Below are 19,159 nucleotides of genomic sequence, written 5' to 3' on the forward strand. Positions count from 1 at the left end.
GTATCATTATATCTAAATAAATAAATTCACATACACATTTTATTTAAAAAATGAAAATTTTAAAATTATTATTAATTTTATTTGTATCAATAGGTTTTAATTATAAATTTGTCGAATCTTATGGAGAACCAAATTTAAGAGGATTCCCAACATGGTTTGAAAGAAGTAATTTAGTTTTAGTTAATGCAGTAAGAATTGCACCAAGACAATATCTTAGAAAGTATACCAACTTTGCCGATCAAGATATTCTCTCACCATCAATCTATCCATCAGTACACCCATTATATTTCGAATTTACTTTGGGTGCTTCTGCTTTAAGCCATTCTCGTGATATGTCATTTAATGGTAAATTTAAAAAAAACATCAATAATAAAAACAAAGGAAAAAATTCTAATATTTTTTAATTTATAGGTTGTTTTTCACATGATTCATGTGATGGTACAGATTGTGATTCAAGAATATACCAATATTATCAATGCTCAGATATTCATGGGGAAAATATTGCAGCAGGTTATGATTCACCATTAATTACAAATAATCAATGGGTTTGCGATGATGGTTCAAATGATCCATATGCATCAGATCGTTATTGTGCAGGAGATGCCAGTGGTAGTGATGGTCATAGAAAGAATATAATGTCACCAGATTATAGTGTTATTGGTATTGGTTATTCATTTACACCTGATAGTACCTATCATTCATACTGGACTCAAGATTTTGGCCAAGAGAAATGTAACAATATTAGCCAATCCATCCATTCTGGTTCACATCTCTATTTACAATCAGGTAAAATTACATTTATGGTCGATTGGTATGATGAAAAAGAACCAACTGCCAGCTTTGTTATTATCGAAGGAAAAAAATATCCATTATCTCTTGATATGGGAACTAAAGCCAAAGGAATCTACACCACTACTCTCCCAATGGAAAAGAAATGCAGAGATTACTATTTCTATTTTGAAAAATCAATTACTACCAACACCACCAATACCACAATTCAAGTAACCGATAAAGGAAATATAACTTTAACCTCATATTCATTCTCAACTTCAACTGAAATATTTAGATATCCACATTTTGGCTATCTTCAAACTTTTGGTGAAGGTGGTTGCAGAAAGTCATATTCAATCAATGGCACCGAATATCAGCCATTTATTCCATCCATTCCATCCCTTTTACCAATTCACGGTTCAACAGAGAATAAAAATCATAATCCAACCAATAGTCCAAAAGGTCATACTCCAACCAACAGTCCAAGTGTTATTCCAAACAATAACAACCCAACCAAACAACCAGAAAGTAGCAACAATCCAACTAAACAACCAGAAAGCAACAATAGTCCAACTGATAGCCCAAGTGATACTCCAAACAATAACACACCAACTAAACAACCAGAAAGCAATAATCAAAATGGTAGCCATGGTTCGGTATCTTCATCCTCAACCACCACTACTACAACTTCATCATCCTCATCATTATCTTCATCATCCTCATTGTCATCAACTTATACAGCATTTGATTCATCATTAGAAACTTCATCATTCGAAACATATAATGCTCATTACAAGTTCCTTGGTTGTTTTAATGACGAACTTGCCCATGACTTACCATTTAATGAAATTTTTTCATTAAACATGACTAATGAAAAATGCGAAGCTTATTGTGCAAGAAACAATTTCAAATACTCTGGTACAGAATTAGGTACTCAATGTTACTGTGGTAATAAATATGGTTCATATGGTAAAGCAAAGAGACAATCAGACTGTTCATTCAAATGTGGTGGAGATAAAAATGAATTTTGTGGTGGTAATGATAAAATAACAGTTTATAAAACAAGCTACAATGGATGTCATTCATATGAGCCTTTAATTGCTCATTTTTCAATTTCAGCAACATCAGATAAAATGACTATTGAATCATGCAAATCTTATTGTTACTCTAAACACTTTTCAAATGCAGGTTTGGCTCGTGGTAACGTTTGTCTTTGTGGAAACAATACATTTGTTGAAACTGAAGAATCACCACAATCATCAACTAAAAACCTATACACCGAAGCTACAAACAAATGTTCTATTAAATGTTCAGGCTCAGACAAAGAATTCTGTGGGGGTGAGAATGAAATCTCCATCTATTCAACTGAAAATCTTGTAAACACCGTTGTACCAAATGATTTCAGTGATAATTCAATTACATTACCAGCAAACTCCAACAACTCTTATAAACTAATCAACAATAACCATATTTATCTACTATTTATTTTAATACTACTTATTTTGGTTTTAAATTAAAAAAAAGAAAACAAATAAAAACAATTGTACCAATATTAAATAACTAAACTTTTTTATTTTTTTTTATTTTATTTTATTCAAAGTTTGTAGATAGTGTTAATTGCTTGTTTTTTTCAAGTTCTTTAATTTCATCATCTAGTGTTTCTTTGATCATTTGATATGCATCAGATCCTAAATAGAGTTGTTTTGGTAGTTTATCTGATGGGGTGTTTGAGAGTTCATAAAGAACATTTACTACTTTACTTGGTGAACTTGTTGAGTTTGGTGAACGAGCTTTGATGGCATTAATTAAAAACTGAGTGTCATATTCTTTTATTTGATTCTTTGGTAAAGTGAAGTTCTTTCCATTTATAAAACTTGTTCGAATACCTCCTGGACACACCAATACAACATCAACATTGAATGGTTTTAGCTCTAGCTGCAATGATATAGTGATCGAGTTAACAGCATGTTTTGTTGACTCGTAAGCTGAATATTTTCCAGTACCAATATTAGTTGAGCCTAATATCGATGAAATATTTAAAATTAATCCTGAACGTTGATTTCTTAATAGAGGAGTTGTATGTCTTAACACATTATAAACACCAAATACATTTACTGAATATATATTATGAATATCTTCTGCAGTTAACTCTTCAACAGCTCCTATGACTCCATAACCACTGTTATTTACCACAACATCTATTTTACCAAAGGTTTCAACTGTTTTTTTTACACTCTCTTTGACACTTTCATCATTTGTAATATCTGTTTTTATTGCTAATAGTTTATCCAAATTTTGGACATTCTTTTTCTTTAATTCGTCAACCGTTTCATCTGGATAACGAGTTATTGCTGATACTCTATGACCATTGTTTAATAATAACTCTATTAAATCTAATCCAATACCAGTACTTGTACCTAAAAAAATAAAATGATAAAATTAATAAACTTTTTGGACCAAATGGATTTTATTTTAGTTGATATACCCGTAATATACCAAACTTTTTCTTTCATTATAATGTTTTTAAGAAATTTTTAATAAAAAAATTAAATTTTGCATAAATTAAAATTACCCTTGTTTTTATTAAATATTTCTAAAAAAAAATAAAAAAAAAATGGGAATTTAAAAAATTTTTTTTTCTTATCTTTTTCTTTTAATAAAAATTTAAATTTAAATTTGTTGTTGTATAAAATCAATTTTTTTTTTAAAATCAATTTAATAACCAAATTATTTCTGTAAAATTTATCTATATTTATTTAATTTGAATTATATTATTTTTATTTTTATTTTTATTTTTATTTTTATTTTTATTTTTATTTTTATTTTTTAAAAATGTCCAATTATTCCCATTCTAACAAAAATGAAGAATTATATTTATCTATACCCAGTCCTGATAATAGAAAACGTTTCACAATAATTGTAAATATTTTTATATATTATAATAATAGTTATTTTACCTTAATTTAAAAGAATACTTATAAATTTTTATTTTTAAGAATGAAATTAATAAACAAAGCATTGTTTTAATGATTTCAAACGAATTAAAATTTTCACCATTTCTTGGACTTGTAATCAATAGATTCCAGTTAGATTCAAATACTAGAAAAAAAATTATTGTAAAAACTGACTGTGGTCGTAGAATCAAAACCTTAGAAGGAACATTTAACAATCAAATTTTATATATTTCAATAAGTGACTTAATAGATGAAGATTATGATGAAGATGATAAAAAATCAGTATCAATTTCTCCACAGGTTGAAGAAAAAGAAAAATATTTGCCCTTATTCAAAGAACAAAAGGATAATAAAAATTTATTTTTTAAAACCATCATCAAACCCATTATTAAAGGACCAATGGAAAATGTTAGGGTGATTATCGGGGAATCATATCCATATCGTTGTAAATTTTTAATTTCAAATCCATCAATTAGATCAAGGGTGAATATATATTTTACAGAAATCCCAAATGAAAATAGAGAATTAGACTATAGTTTTAAAGTAGTTTTTGCAAATAACTCACGATGCCCTAAATTGATTGTTTCTGAACTTGAAGAACTAATTAGAACAAAAATCAATATTTCAAAAACCAATATAAGAAGCATTCTTTTTGTGGCCACTCAATACTATAGAGATAATAGTTTTTTTTATGCTTCATATTCTGGAGAAAAGACCACAGAACTCCTCTTTCCAGATTTAAAGCATGGCCAAACAATCTCAGAAAACCAACTACTTTTAAAAATATATAATGAAGTTGAACAAGTTTCAAAGCACAATAACATCCCAGAATCATTAGCAAAAAAGCTTTTATTTATTAATAGTTTCGATACTAAATCACTATTAAACAATGATAAAGAAAGCAACCATTCATCACTCATATCACTAAATCCATCACATAGAACTTGCCAAATCTCACTAATTAAATTTAATAACCTTATGAAAAAAAGTAGTCAAGATCAAGAATGTTCAATTTGCTATTGTGATTACTCTCAAAATGAAATGGTCGAATTAATCTGTGGTCATAAATTTTGCAATAATTGTTTAAATTTTTATTTTAAAGAATCAATTAATAATGGTAATGGTAACAAAATGTCAATATCATGCCCCACAACCGATTGTCAAAATAAATGTATTGATGAAGTAACAATTGAAACAATGGTTCAAGATTCTTCATTTTCCAAATTAAACACCAAAAATTTAATCAGAGATTATATATTCCATGTCCCTGGTTCTTTCAGTTGCCCTCAAAGAGGATGTGGCCGTTTACTTTTAGGTATAACCTCGACCTCCAAGTATGCTCCATATGTTCATTGTTACGGACACAATTTTTGTATATTCTGTAAAAAAAGTGGATATCATTGGCCCTATTCGTGTGTCAATTTTCAACATAAAATTGTTGATGACCTCTACAGCTATAAATGGATTCTAGAAAACACCACCGTTTGTCCAAAGTGTGAAATTCCTGTACAACGTACCATGGGTTGTTCCCATATTACATGCAAGTGTTCATTTGAATTTTGTTACATCTGCAGTAGCAACTGGAGAGAACATTCCATCTGCCAAAGCGCTAAAAGAAATTTAAGAGTTATTAATGATATAAAAAAGAAAAACGTTGGCTTTAGTGATAAATTTTTAGATGGATTTTTCGCTTCAAAAAAAATTAAGTCTAATGACCCCATCATTTTATATTTAATCAACTCCTTTTTTAATTTGCTTAGTGAATCATCAGATAAATCAAACCAAAGCTTATTAGAAGAATCAATTATCTTACTTAGAAACCTTGCTGATATGAATTTAAAACACACCTCAAAATTCGATTTTACAGTTTCAAGTTGTCAAAATATGCTAAAAAAATTACTACGTCCCGATATTACCCTCAAACTAAATTTTGGTTCAAACTATTTCGATCTAATTAAAACCAATAATATTCAAAAGGTAATTTCCTTATCAGCCAATATTTGTATGAATGGTGTTAAGAAGTCAGTAGCTAAATTATTTGTAAATACTCAATTCTTTGACTTTAAACAAGAAATTTCAAACCATTTAAATAAAATTATCAAATGTAATAATGGTACTGATATAGAATTATACGATCCAAAAAAAATTAGAATTTTTAATCAACATGGTGGTCAAATCAAGAACTCTCAAGAAATTTTAGATGGTGAAGCACTATTTATAACCAAATCAGCCAATGAACAATTCATCGAACCAGAAATCCCAGCTTTAACCCCTGAAGAAATAGAAAAAGCAAATCAAGACAATGAAGAAGATGTTAAGCTTTCATACAATAATACAATTAATCTTTTTAAAAAGCTACACCAAAAGGATAAAAGAAAAAATGATAAATTAAAAATTTTAGAAAATGAAGTTAATCAATTAAAACTACAACAACAATTAAAAATAGATCATCAATCAAAACAACAAGATCAATCCACCAATAACTCAAATAATCAAAATACCCCAACAAATGATTTATATGAATTTTATTACAAAACAAATGTAGATAATAAAGAAGACCTATACTATCAGAACTACGACTTTGAAAATGATAATATTCCTGATGAATGTCAAGACAACAATACCAATGATAGCTCAACATATGATGGTATTAGCGAAGATGAAATGTTAGATTTTGTTCAAATAGACTCATGTAATAGCTCTTCAGACTTCGAATCTGATTTAGAATCAAGTATTGGCGAAACTGAAGACCTCTTACAGGTTGAAAAAGAACAAAAACAAATAGAAATGGTAATGAAAATTTTAGAAATATTCAAGGATGAACAAAATAATGGTTTGGATTTTGAAAAAGCTTTTGAAGTTTGCTACTCTGCCAGAAATCTTTCACATGCAATTAATTTAATGAACAAATATTTAGATGAACATGTTTATTCAAATCAATACAAATTTAATCAAACCCATTTATTATTTAAAGAAATCCTCATAGACTATTATCCAAATGTTTCACATACAATTATTGATCGTTCATTACAATGCAACAAATACAACTTAGATAAAGCAAAATCCTGGATATTCAATAAATATTTAAAACAAGAAGAAAAGAAACAAAAAAAAACATTACAATCACAACAAAAAGAAAAAGAATTATTTAAATTAAATAATGAACCATATCAACATCAAGATCAATTCATTGAAGAAAATGAGGATGGGTACAATGAATATGAGGATTACGAAGACTATCTTTCATCAAATCTTCATAATCGTTTTTCCAAATTTAATTAAATCAAAAAATAAAAATTTCCTTTTGGGTTAAAAAATGATTGATTGCGTCATCAATCTTTTTTATTTTTAATATTTTTTTTATTTTAAATACATAAATAAACATAAATATTTTATTTTAAAATGAATTTTCTGTAACTTTTTCGTCTTTTTTTAAAAACAAATTAATTTAATTTAATTTTTGTTTGTTCATTATCTGAAAAAATAATTTTATTATGAAAACCATAATATCTCTAAAAAAAAAACAAAAATATAAAAAAAATTAAAAAAAAAAATTTTAAAATTTAAAAAAATAATATAAAAAAATAAAATAAATTAAAATTTCTCCACAATTTTTTTATTTTTTTTTCATATTATTACATTTTATACACACAAACACAATATAATGAAACAAGTATTATTATTAGGTTCAGGTTTTGTAGCAAAAGTAAGATATTTAAAAAATTAAATTCTATACAATATTTAATAAAAAATATTAAATATACAAATATATTTAATGCACTATTCCCTCCAAATTATTTCTTTTTTTTACTAAAATAATTATTTTTTATTTCATATCTAGCCAGCTCTTGATTACCTCTTAAAGAGAGATGACATCCATGTTACTGTTGGTAATTATTTATTTATATATTAGTATTTTCTTTAAAGAAATAATATTAATAATTTTAATTTACACAATTTATTAGTCAGTTTATTTAAAAACGAATTAGAATCAATTTCAAAAGATTATGACAGTTCAAAAATCACAACTGTTCAATTAGATATAATGAACAATGTTGATGGTTTAGACGAATATATTGCAAAATCTCAAGTCACTATTAGGTAAATATTTATTTTATTTCATTAAAGAAAATAATAATAATACAGTAACTAATATAACTATAAAATACCCATAGTTTAATTCCAGCAACTATGCACCCATTAATCGCAAAAAAATGTATCCAAAATAAAGTACATTTAATTACTGCAAGTTATACATCACCAGAAATGAAAGCATTAAATGAAGAAGCAAAAGCAGCAGGAGTTTTATTATTAAACGAATTAGGTTTAGATCCAGGAATTGATCATATGTCATCAATGAAAATTATCGATCACGCTAAAGCAAACAATGGTAAAGTTGTATCATTTGTATCATGGTGTGGTGCCCTCCCATCAATGGAGTGTGCCAATAACCCATTTGGATATAAATTCTCATGGTCACCAAGAGGAGTTTTATCATCAGCCGGTCTTGCTGCCACCTTTTTATGGAACACTCATTTAGAAGATGTACCAGCCGATATTAAATGGGATGTTCTTCAACCAATTGAAATCGAATACAACGGAACTAAACTCGAATTCGAAGGTGTACCAAATCGTAACTCATTACCATACATCGAATCATATAACTTAAATGAAAAAGATGTTACTACAATGTTCAGAGGCACCCTTCGTTGGAAAGTTGGTTTTGGTGTTATGATCCGTGCCTTATCAACTGTTGGTCTTTTCTCCACTGAACGTGATGAGCGTCTTAATGCTTCCGACCTCACATGGCGTAGCTATTTAGTTCAATTATTAGGTTGTAATGATAATGATGACGATCTTCTCTATTGCTTAGAATCAACTATTAAAGAAAGATTCACCAAACAAAAACAAGAAGGTAACTCAAAAGGCTTCCACTTCCCAATCGTCGATAGAGATGTTGCCGCTGATACCAAACATGCCATTGAAGGTTTCAAATGGTTAGGACTTTTAAATGGTGAAGAAAAAGTTACAAACAAAGGTACTCCAATTGACAGTCTCTGTGTTCTTTTAGAAAAAAAACTTTCATATGTCGCTGGTGAACGTGATATCGTCGTTCTTCAACACGAATTCGTTATCGAATATCCAGAAACTGGTCGTGTCGAAAAAGAATTTTCATCACTTGTTTGCTTTGGTATTCCAAATGGTAGCTCTGCTACCTCACTCACTGTTGGTGTCCCAGTTGGTATTGCCGCCGAACTCATCCTCGACGATAAAACAACTTCACGTGGTGTTATGGGTCCAGTTACACCAGAATTCTATTTACCAATTTTAGAAAAATTAAAATCAGAAAAGATTGAAATGATCGAAACCAAACATGAAATTAAAAAATAATAAACTAACCAAATAAAATTAAAACATAAAAATATTTTTTTATAATAAATAATAATAAGTTTATAGTTAAATTTAACCATACCCTTGTTTATAAAAACTGTTTATTTTTTTAAAAACTATTATTATTATTTTTTTATTTATTTTATTTTTTTATTACAAAAAAAAAAAAAACCAATTTAATTTATTTATTTTTATTGTTATTTATTTAGATATCATCGACTAAGAAATCATCTGGTAAAGCGATTTTTTCGCCTACTTTGAAAGTTGGTAAACCTCTATATGGACAACCACCACATCTAAATGCATCACCTAATGAACAATTACCACATGAACTATTGACACCTGGGTTTTCTATCATTTCTTTGGTAAGTTTTGGTTTTGATTCTTTTTCTTCTTCTTCGGCTCTACCACATGTACAGTTTTTGCAAGCTTTTTTTGTTTTGCCAACTTCACAATCGTCTAAAGTGGTGGCTGGTTTAGAGTTTTTATCGGTTTCATTGACTAAATCGTTTTCATTAATACGTTCTGATGATGATTGTTCGATTGAAGCCCATGGATTAACACTATCTGTTGGAATATTGATGGATTCTGATTCATTGGTATCCCATGATGGTTTTGAAATTTGAATAATTGTTTTAAATTGGTTAACACTTGGTTTACTTTCAAAATCAACTAAACCTGCCATCATGAAGTCTAAACTTGAATTAATTAAATCTTTATTTTCACCGGTTTGATAGATTGAAAGTTTTCCACCCTTTTTTAATAATCCTGAATACATTGAAATTAAACTCTTATTAAAATCTTTATTTGAAATGATAACAATGCTGTCATATTGATTTTGTTGTTGGCTCTTTTGTAATGAATCTGTTAAAGCTTTGCATTGACTTTTAATTTCATCTAAAATACTTGAAGAATTGTCAATATCTGAAATAACTAAAACTTCTTGTTCTTTATTAATTTCTAAATTTAATGAATTCATTTTTTTTTTCTTTATTATTTATGTGTATTATTATATTATTGTTATTATATTATTATTACTCGATATAAAAAAATAATTAACTATATTATATGTATGTAGGTTAATATATATTTTAATGTTGAATAATCGATAAATAATAATAAAAAAAAAAAAAATTATAAATTTTTAAAAAAAAAAAAAAAAAAAATTAAAAAATAATTAAAAAAAATTAAAAAATAATTAAAAAAAATTAAATTATTAAAACCTTTTTTTTTTTTCCTAAAACTACCTGAAAACTTGTTTTTTTTGATATTTATTTTATATATTTTCCCAAAAACTTAAATATTTTATAAATTTAATAAAAAAAAATAAATAAAAAAAAAGGTGAAAGGAAAGTATTCAGATTCTCCATGAAAAAAAAGTTATTATATTTTAAAAAACTTTATTATCTTTTTTTTTGAATTATTTATTTTTATAAATAATTTTAGTTTCCTTCATTGAAGTACCTGATCAATCTTTGAAATTATATTATTACTATTACTATTATTATTATTATTTATTATTTTTAAATTTTACTATTTTTAATACTATTTGATTTATTATTTTTACTTTCTTTAATTATTTATTTTTATATTAGATAAATAAAATCACAATACGCATTTCTTTATTTTTATAATATTTTAATTTTAATTTTAATTTTTATTTTATTATATATTTATTATTATATTATATTATTATTTTTTTTTTTTTTTTAATTGCTATTTTTTTATGTTTTGTATAACCACAAATTTTTTATTACCCCTAATTTGATCAATAGTTACGAACTCTGTAGCTTTACCTTTTCAAAAACTATTTATTTCTATCAAAGTTACTTGGCCAGAGCTAATTATTGATATTCATAAAATAGTTGAAAAGATTGATTGGTTCTTATTTGATTAGTTGTAAAATGATTGTACATAATCGGAAACAATAGACTCTTCTTTGACCAGAGATTATGCACAGCTTGATGGGACAGATTCGGTTCTTCTACCTTTTACAAAAAAAATGATTCCCTTCCCGGTGTAAAAGATTCTTATAATTGAGCTGTCATTTGTTTGAACTATTTATGTGTATTTATTGTGTTGTGCAAAAAACAATATGAAAAAATTGAAAGAAATTTTATAAAAAAATGACAATCTGAAATTGGTACAATAAATCGACTAGACTGTGTTATAGAAAAAATGAAATAAAAAGATTATTAATATATAATTTAATATTAAATAAAATTTTAAATAAAGATACCATACCTAAGTTATAATTTCTACTAAAAAGGAAAAGGCAACAGGGTGACAGCTACTTATAAATCTATGGATACTAAATATTATTTTTCAATTCTACTTCTAGAAAATGTTGTGTATTACAAGCACTTGAAATAAAATAACTAATTCTGATCTTTCTGGTAATTAATTTTTTAAAATAAAATATATCTATTCACTTCCCTAATTCATTTAAATTTTAGGTTGTTTATCTGATTTGGTTTAATACTTTTTAAACCGATATCATTTAAATTGTTTGGACAAATGGATATTTAACACTTGAAGTACCATATGAATCACTATTAGATGTAGAAACTGCATTTGATTCTCTACCTAACCTATTTTGAAACACTGCTTGAAACAAAATTACAACCACCGTTTGAACCAGCCACATTAAATTCAATATTTATACAATAGCTTGAACCATACTTAAAAATTGCTTGAACCATTTGAATGACATTTGACCACCATTTAAACCACTACATGAAACATTGGGCTGCCATTTGAACTACTACTTAAAATATTGCTCGTACCTACATTGAAATCACTACGCCAACTACCACTTTAATCAATATTTGACCAATTGAACCACTACTTGAAACATTACTTGGGCCACCATTTTAACCACGATTTGAAATATTGCTTGGACACCATTAGAACCACTACTTGAAATATTGCTCGGACCACCATTTGAACCACTACTCGAAATATTGTTTGGATCACCATTTTACCTATTACTTGAACCATCATTTTGAGCTTAACACCAATGAATAATAATTATTTTATCTAGTAGATAATAAATATTTATTTAAAATATTTCATTTTGTTCAGTTGATTTAATTAAATATAATAATATAGAGGATATTTAAGACAATAAAATCATTTTTAAAAATATAACATCATTTAATTTCCTATTAGACAAAAAATTATATTATTTATTAAAATGCAAGTTGGAATATAAAGAATATATTTATGTAGATAGTTAATATGAATTTGTTATTGAAATGATTAGTAATCACAGAGATTTAGCAAAAGAAATATTCAAATTACTATTACAATCAACCTCAAAACCAATAGAAATCGTCAAACTTCTTTGTTCCATGAACAAATAAGCATAAATGAAAAATATAATAGCATAAAAATAGTTTAATAATTTGTGTTTAAATAAAATATAGTTAAAAAAAAAAATTTAATCTTTTAAAGTTTTATTTAGAATTTTTATAATAAAAATCCAAAAGTTCTGATTCGGTGGGTTTAGGGTATAGATCGAAAATGGATTTAGCTGCGATGAATAAAACTGGTATTATTGGAAAGAATAAAAAGAATATAAAATATGATATAATTGCTTTTTTTAGGTTTCTATTAGGTTTACCAATTTCGTTTAAAACTTTGTCATAAAATATTTGAAAGAGGATCAAAAATAAATAATATACATCGGTATCTGCTCCATCAATAACTGGTTTTGTTAAATACAATATCTCTTTATCCTTGGTGGTTTGTGAAGTTGGAACTATATATATATTATCTGTATCTGATATCTCTAATTTAATATAACATTGATTATAAAATAATGGCACCAGTTTATTTAATCCTGCACTATTCCTTCTTTTATAGAAAATAATATCATTGCATTTATCATATTTATTATTATTATTATTATTATTTTTATTAATATTATTAAATTTTGATTCTAATATTTCTTTATTTATTGGGATATTGAAACTGAAATTTGGATGAGGAATAATACGGGTTGTATTTAATTGAGATGAATGTATACATTGTGGTACTATTTTATTTTCTTTCTTTAAACATAAATAAAAGTTATTATCTTCCGATGTACGGTAAAAAAAATAAAATAGTATTATTGTGTAGAACGTCTTTGATCTTCTTAATAAATAAACTGTGGTTGGTATTATTACTAACAAAACACCATAGAATTTTAAATCTACCCATCTTTCATATTCCTTTTGTTGTTGAATTAAAAAATCTACATTGTTTGCTTCCATGATTAAAACCAAAAATTTAATAAAAAAAAATTAAAAAATAAAAAAAATTTTAAAAAAAAAATTGATAAATAAAAAAAAATTAATAACTCCTCTGTGATAATAATAAATTACAAAAACCAAATTGTGAAAAATTTATATTTGGGATAATATTTATACAGATAGTGGATTATCACAGAAAGTTAGTTTATTAACATTAGAGCAGCAGGTTTTTGTAATTTATTATTATCACCATGCATGGGAAACAGTTCAATAACCAGCAGGAAACGTTTCTTTCCAAAAGAGAATTTGTAAATCAACATGTTCAGCTTTTGTAGAGGAGTGTCCAATTTTATCAACCTATTTTAATTGTACCAATGATAATGAATTTCCAGATTTATATAATGCATCAGCCTATGGGTTCACAGCAAACAACGGCTCTTATCCAATTCAATGCGAAATGTTACCGTAAATTATAATAGTGTTACTGTATTTGGTAGTGGTATGGCAGCAACCAATTCAAAGTCAATGACATCTGGTAAAAATAAAACAAATAGTGGAAAGGCTATAGAATTAGAAATTAATGATTCAGATACTGCATCTAAAGGCCACACTATTTCTGTTAGTAAAGTCTATGAAAATGATGATTCAAAATCTGGTTCAGGTATGGATACTTCATAAAAAAAAAAAACTATACAAAAAAACAACAAAAACTATTATATCATTCAAATTATTTTAAATCAATAAAACCAATCAAATTATTATTATAAATTAAATATTAATTTTAATATTATAAAATCTAATTGGATAATTTTATTTTTTTTTCTTTATTTTATTTTTTAATTTTTATTTTTTTTAAGGAATCTTTTTTATTGTAGAACATGCACTAATGTCTCTTCTTCGTTGGAGTATTAACAGTTGATATAGGATCACAGGTAGTGGAATGACGAGAGTGTGCTCTATTAAATGTTGGGTAGTTTTGAGCACTTGAAGTTGAATGTGTTGTGGGTGTTGTTGATGTTGAACGGTTGTTGATGTTGAACGGTTGTTGTTGTTGATTTTGTTGAATTTGTTGAATTTTTTAAAATTGTTGTTTATTTATTGGAGCAGTAAAATTGATTGGTGTATTTTGTTGTGGGTAGGTGTTGTTATTTCTATTGCTGCTGATTAAACCATACTGTTTTTGTTATAATTGTTATAATTGTTCTTTTTATTGTTTTTGTTTTTGTTGGTTGGTAATCTATGCTCAAAAAAACCTAATATAAAACCGAGGACAACACTAGATAAGCCACAAAAAATTAATATATAATCCATTTATATTAAATTATGATTATTAAATTATGGTGATGTGAAAGTTGATTTGCAAATTATTATTATTTTTAATTATTTTTGGAAAATTAATCTAAATTGGGAACTTGACTTTTATACAGATCACCCTTTAATCAACTATATAAAGTAAAACTTTCATCTTTTTAAAAAATTTCTAATTTTGAAAAAAAAAAAAAAGGTGCCATATCTGGTTTTACAATATTTAAATAAAAATTCATCAACACTTTTTACAAAAGAGCATACAGATGCATTTAATTTTTTGTTTTATTTTTTATATTTTTTTACTTTTAATATAATAAATTAATAAAATCACAATATATAAGAAAATTAATTTTAAATAAAGAAAAAAATAAAATAATTTTTATATTAAATCAATTTTTTTTTTTTTTTTTTTTTTATTTTTTTTTTTGAAAAAAAAAAAAAATTTTTTAAAAAAAAAAAAAATTTTTTAAGGCCAATTAAAATTTAACCATAAAAATAAATAATTATTTATAACCCAAAGTTTAATACTTTCAATAAAAGAAAAGCATTCAATGAATTAATTGAAATTCGGGGACAATTTGAACCCGAAGAACTCTTTTTGGTTGAAAGGGGTACCCAGGCAAAACTTGAAAATAAACATTATGGAATATCATTAGAAGAGGTTATTAGTTTGTTTTTCAAAAAAAAATTTGAAAATGGGTTTTTGGACCTAAAAAATCTCAATTTAAATTTTCCCAAAAAAAGATGACATTTTTAAAAGAGAAATTGAAGGAGGTTCCAAAAAGTATAAATTCAAACCCATTTCAAAGATTACCAAGGAAGAGCTTTTTGAATATTGATCTATTACCTTAATGTTAGATTTGGGTGTTTTTAAAACAATTATGGAAATTATAAATCATAGTAATAAAAAAATGAAAGAGACAGATTCTATTAGGTTCAATCAACAACCAAATTTACAGATGATCAAATTAAAAGAAATGCAGGTGAAATGAGTGATATTAGTTATGATTTGGTAGAAGGAATTAAAGTTTGCACCCTTAGATTCAGATTCAAAGAGAAATATATTCAAGATAATAAATCGGCACGAGGAATGCACATAATTGGAGATATCATCCCCTCAAAGTTAAAGGTTTTTATAATGATATGGGTGTATATAACGAGTGTGTGTCATAAAATCTGTTTATATAAAGACTGTAGTATGGTCTTTCATAATCCTCATTTTGATTTTAAAATCAAGGATAGTAATATTAATAATAATAATCTAAAAAGTAAAAAATAAAATAAAAATATTCTTTTTTCGGGTAATATAATATAAATTAAAAAAAAAAAAGGCAAAAGAACCACTCCTTTTACTTTTCTTTTATTTTATTTTTTTTATTTTTTTGAATTTTTTAATTTTTTTTAAAAATTTTTTTTTTTTTTGCCAAGTCAAAAAATTGGGAGACTTTAAGGGTTAATAGGAACTATAAACATTTTAATTTATTTAATAGTAGATGTATTTAATTTTAAAAAAAAGAATGAGGGAAGTTAAATTTGTGGTTGTATTGTTATAGATTTTGGGTTTTATATTTTTATAATAAGAGCTTGTAAATAATTTACAAAAATGTTTTTTTTTTTCGAAATTTTAAAGATAATTTTTTATTTTTTTTTTGAAAATTTTTTTTTTTAAGTTTTATAGAGTAATAATAAAATTTAAAAAAAAATTTTTTTATTTTTATTTCTGGTATTTTTTATATAACTAAAATGGAGAATTTAAAAAAAAAGTTTGGGGGAGGTAACTTTGAAGAAATAAATAAAAATAATGAAAATAAAAACAAAAGATTTTTTGCAAATAAGAAAATAATGGTCAAAGCAATGGTTGATCGAGAGGAGGTATTTATAAATTGTTAATAACAAAATTTTAAAATTTAAATACAATTTATTAACCATAAAAAAAAAAAAAGTATATTAGAGAAAAGACTTATGCTAACCTAAATCCACGACCCCCAGGTATGTTAGAGTTTAAAAAGGCAAAAGAAATTACAATAGAAGGGATAGAATATTATTGTGTTGTCATAGAGTTTTTTAATGGTAGAACACTTGAAGATCGTATTTTAGAAGGGTTTGATTTAAATTTTGTAAAAACAATAATAAATCAAATTATTGATTTATTAATGGTATTCAAAGAAAGAAAAATTATACATTGCGATATAAATCCCAGAAATATTTTAGTAAATGACCAGAATGAAATGAAATTAATTGATTTTGGATGTGTTCGTGGTTTCAATGAAATTAATGATCAAACTCTTATAAATGGTAGAACTATAACTATTAGACGAGATATAGAAGATTTAGGGATTTTATTTCAAAATTCTATCATAGATCGTGAAGATTTGAATGTTTTTAGTGAATTTCCTTCGAGATGTTTGGATAGTAATATAACATTATATGGCTTAGAAAATTTCCTTGTAAATAGAAAACTTAGAGTTGAAGTATTAAGCAAACCTGACCATGTTACCTCACACCCACACCCACACCCACACCCACAAACACAAACACAAACACAAACACAAACACAAACACATACACAAATACAAACACATACACATACACAAACACATACACAAATACAAACACAAACACACCCACAGCTACCACCACACCCAGACACACCCATAGTTTCTAATAGAAAGAGAAATATTTTTATCTCTACTGTATCTTTAATTTTGCTTTTAATTTGTTTTTATATTTTCATTGGTAGAATAAATATTCCAAAATCTGAACCACCATATGTTAATATAAAAAAAGTATTTGTAATGGAGCCATTAGAAGCCAAAATTGTTGATAGTAAACATTATATCACAATACCAAAAGATTTTTACAAAAGTAAAAATATAGATGGAGAACTAGCTGATATCTCTGGACAACAGAAAATAGTAACATTTTTCTCAAAATTTTATTCTATCAGTGATGGTTTTGCCTTTCTTTTTGGTGGGTATATTAGAGATTCTAAATGTCCATGTTGTGGTCATAGAAACCTTAGAGTCCAATGGCATGGGCCTTTAAAAAGGTTTGTTAAATGTGAATGCAACCATAAAACAAATAATTTTTGTAAATGTGGTATTCAAGGCCCTTCAGAAACATTCTTTGGGGGGAGCCATGATAGACATTATCATCATCACCAAGCATATCAAACAAAATGTGAACATGGGGTTGGAACTTATTTATATTACGGTGACTTCTCATGGACTTATACTTGTGGTAACAAAACAGAAAAATTAGAACATAGCCCAGTATTATTAACTGAGTAAAGGTTTATCTGTTTTCAAAAAAAATTAAATAAATAAATAAGGTTTTAATTTTTTTATTTAAATAGTTTAAATATAGAACCATTTTTTACCATCAAAATTAAAATAGAAATGGTAAAAGAATGCAAATAAAAAAACAAATAATAATAATGTTATTTTGTAAGTTGTTATGTTGAATGGGAGTGATTTGATTGATTTGGTATCTTCTCTAATATCTATAATCTCTTCGTTTTTTATTTTATTATGTCTGAAGCCAGGTTTAGGAGATGAGATCCCATTTGGAGCCGAAAATGAAGCAGGTGCTAATACAGTAGATACAGAGTTGATTGTTTGGGATTTTTAATATCTAAATTTATGGCTTCTTTATCTTTATTGATTTTTTCTTCGAGTTTACTACCAAAGCTATAAAAAAATGAACCATTTTCAAAACATTTCTATTTACATTTTGCTTTTTATTTTCCAAAAATGAGTTATCTTTTGGTACTGAAAATTAAGGTAAAAATATTGAGGGGTCTACACTTTTATTTGTTTTTTGATAAATATCAAAGGTTTGATCTGGTGTTTCTGTATCGCTGATTGGGTCCAAAAATATTGAAAAGAATATCGGTTTTTCATTAATGTCTACAAAAGATACATTAATTTATTTTTTTTTTTTTTTTTTTTTAATTTTTATATAGTTTTTTTTAATTTATATTTCGATTTCATCTTTATATAACAAATAATTATAAATAAAATCATATATCTTATGTATAATATAAATAAAATATTTACAAGCAATAATAGATTTAATTTCTCTAAAATTATTTTTTCTATTTTTTTTATTTTTTTATTTTTTTAATTAATCAAAAATAATACACCTGATACACAACAATTTAATTTTCTACAAAACTATATACAAATCATAAAACAAATAAATAAAGTCGAAGTGGTTATGATATGTATATTAAAGTTAAAACAGATAGTAAGCCAATTAAATCACCAGAGTAAAAGAGAAAACATTTAAAGAAATTATTAAGCAAAGGTATTATTGTTCAAATCCGTTTTGGGGTATCCTAGGTAAAGAAGAGTGTGAATGGGATTATTGTGTAATTCCTTTTTGATTTCTATTGGTAATATATTAAGTAATCTGTTATTTAACACTTAAGCAAATAAATTAACATTAATAAGGAATTTTAAAATTAAAAGTACTAGTTTTTAATTTAAAAGGTGT

The 19,159-nt window shown here is 25.6% G+C and overlaps 9 protein-coding genes across 9 annotated transcripts; 6 read left to right on the forward strand and 3 right to left on the reverse strand.

The window, feature by feature from the left end:
- On the forward strand, positions 1 to 2,333 carry DICPUDRAFT_53804 (uncharacterized protein). The gene is made up of 2 exons (XM_003285718.1): positions 1 to 345; positions 412 to 2,333. The coding sequence occupies exons 1-2, from the start codon at positions 51 to 53 to the stop codon at positions 2,286 to 2,288; spliced, it is 2,172 nt and encodes a 723-aa protein (XP_003285766.1). The 5' UTR covers positions 1 to 50; the 3' UTR covers positions 2,289 to 2,333.
- Positions 2,334 to 2,361: 28 nt separating this feature from the next.
- DICPUDRAFT_76691 (uncharacterized protein) lies at positions 2,362 to 3,284 on the reverse strand (the record flags this gene model as incomplete). The annotated part of the gene is made up of 2 exons (XM_003285749.1): positions 2,362 to 3,188; positions 3,257 to 3,284. The coding sequence occupies 2 exons, from the start codon at positions 3,282 to 3,284 to the stop codon at positions 2,362 to 2,364; spliced, it is 855 nt and encodes a 284-aa protein (XP_003285797.1).
- A 319-nt stretch (positions 3,285 to 3,603) lies between these two features.
- Positions 3,604 to 6,173, forward strand: DICPUDRAFT_29874 (uncharacterized protein; the record flags this gene model as incomplete). Its single annotated transcript, XM_003285719.1, has 2 exons — positions 3,604 to 3,690; positions 3,768 to 6,173. Coding segments are annotated over 2 exons (2,493 nt in total), but the record flags the coding sequence as incomplete, so codon positions are not given.
- A 1,216-nt stretch (positions 6,174 to 7,389) lies between these two features.
- On the forward strand, positions 7,390 to 9,116 carry DICPUDRAFT_86861 (uncharacterized protein; the record flags this gene model as incomplete). Its single annotated transcript, XM_003285720.1, has 4 exons — positions 7,390 to 7,431; positions 7,567 to 7,615; positions 7,691 to 7,826; positions 7,901 to 9,116. 4 exons carry the CDS (start codon positions 7,390 to 7,392, stop codon positions 9,114 to 9,116), a joined length of 1,443 nt encoding a protein of 480 aa, XP_003285768.1.
- A 41-nt stretch (positions 9,117 to 9,157) lies between these two features.
- DICPUDRAFT_91578 (uncharacterized protein) lies at positions 9,158 to 10,213 on the reverse strand. Its single transcript, XM_003285750.1, has one exon. It carries the CDS (start codon positions 10,093 to 10,095, stop codon positions 9,322 to 9,324), a length of 774 nt encoding a protein of 257 aa, XP_003285798.1. The 5' UTR covers positions 10,096 to 10,213; the 3' UTR covers positions 9,158 to 9,321.
- A 2,329-nt stretch (positions 10,214 to 12,542) lies between these two features.
- Positions 12,543 to 13,375, reverse strand: DICPUDRAFT_97164 (uncharacterized protein; the record flags this gene model as incomplete). The annotated part of the gene is made up of 1 exon (XM_003285751.1): positions 12,543 to 13,375. One exon carries the CDS (start codon positions 13,373 to 13,375, stop codon positions 12,575 to 12,577), a length of 801 nt encoding a protein of 266 aa, XP_003285799.1. The 3' UTR covers positions 12,543 to 12,574.
- A 429-nt stretch (positions 13,376 to 13,804) lies between these two features.
- DICPUDRAFT_149669 (uncharacterized protein) lies at positions 13,805 to 14,032 on the forward strand (the record flags this gene model as incomplete). The annotated part of the gene is made up of 1 exon (XM_003285721.1): positions 13,805 to 14,032. The coding sequence occupies one exon, from the start codon at positions 13,805 to 13,807 to the stop codon at positions 14,030 to 14,032; it is 228 nt and encodes a 75-aa protein (XP_003285769.1).
- Positions 14,033 to 15,650: 1,618 nt separating this feature from the next.
- On the forward strand, positions 15,651 to 16,193 carry DICPUDRAFT_76696 (uncharacterized protein; the record flags this gene model as incomplete). The annotated part of the gene is made up of 2 exons (XM_003285722.1): positions 15,651 to 15,930; positions 16,153 to 16,193. 2 exons carry the CDS (start codon positions 15,651 to 15,653, stop codon positions 16,191 to 16,193), a joined length of 321 nt encoding a protein of 106 aa, XP_003285770.1.
- A 311-nt stretch (positions 16,194 to 16,504) lies between these two features.
- Positions 16,505 to 17,952, forward strand: DICPUDRAFT_76697 (uncharacterized protein; the record flags this gene model as incomplete). Its single annotated transcript, XM_003285723.1, has 2 exons — positions 16,505 to 16,534; positions 16,606 to 17,952. 2 exons carry the CDS (start codon positions 16,505 to 16,507, stop codon positions 17,950 to 17,952), a joined length of 1,377 nt encoding a protein of 458 aa, XP_003285771.1.
- Between the last annotated feature and the right edge of the window lie 1,207 nt (positions 17,953 to 19,159).

This window comes from Dictyostelium purpureum (assembly GCF_000190715.1).
Source record: "Dictyostelium purpureum unplaced genomic scaffold DICPUscaffold_53, whole genome shotgun sequence".
Lineage (NCBI taxonomy): Eukaryota > Evosea > Eumycetozoa > Dictyosteliales > Dictyosteliaceae > Dictyostelium > Dictyostelium purpureum.

Bases quoted from the DNA above. Each gene is read 5' to 3' on its own strand.
- DICPUDRAFT_53804 (XM_003285718.1), top strand. From the start codon at position 51: ATGAAAATTTTAAAATTATTATTAATTTTATTTGTATCAATAGGTTTT. The intron at 346-411 runs GTAAATTTAAAA...TTTAATTTATAG, and splicing joins TCGTGATATGTCATTTAATG to GTTGTTTTTCACATGATTCA.
- DICPUDRAFT_91578 (XM_003285750.1), bottom strand. From the start codon at position 10,095: ATGAATTCATTAAATTTAGAAATTAATAAAGAACAAGAAGTTTTAGTT.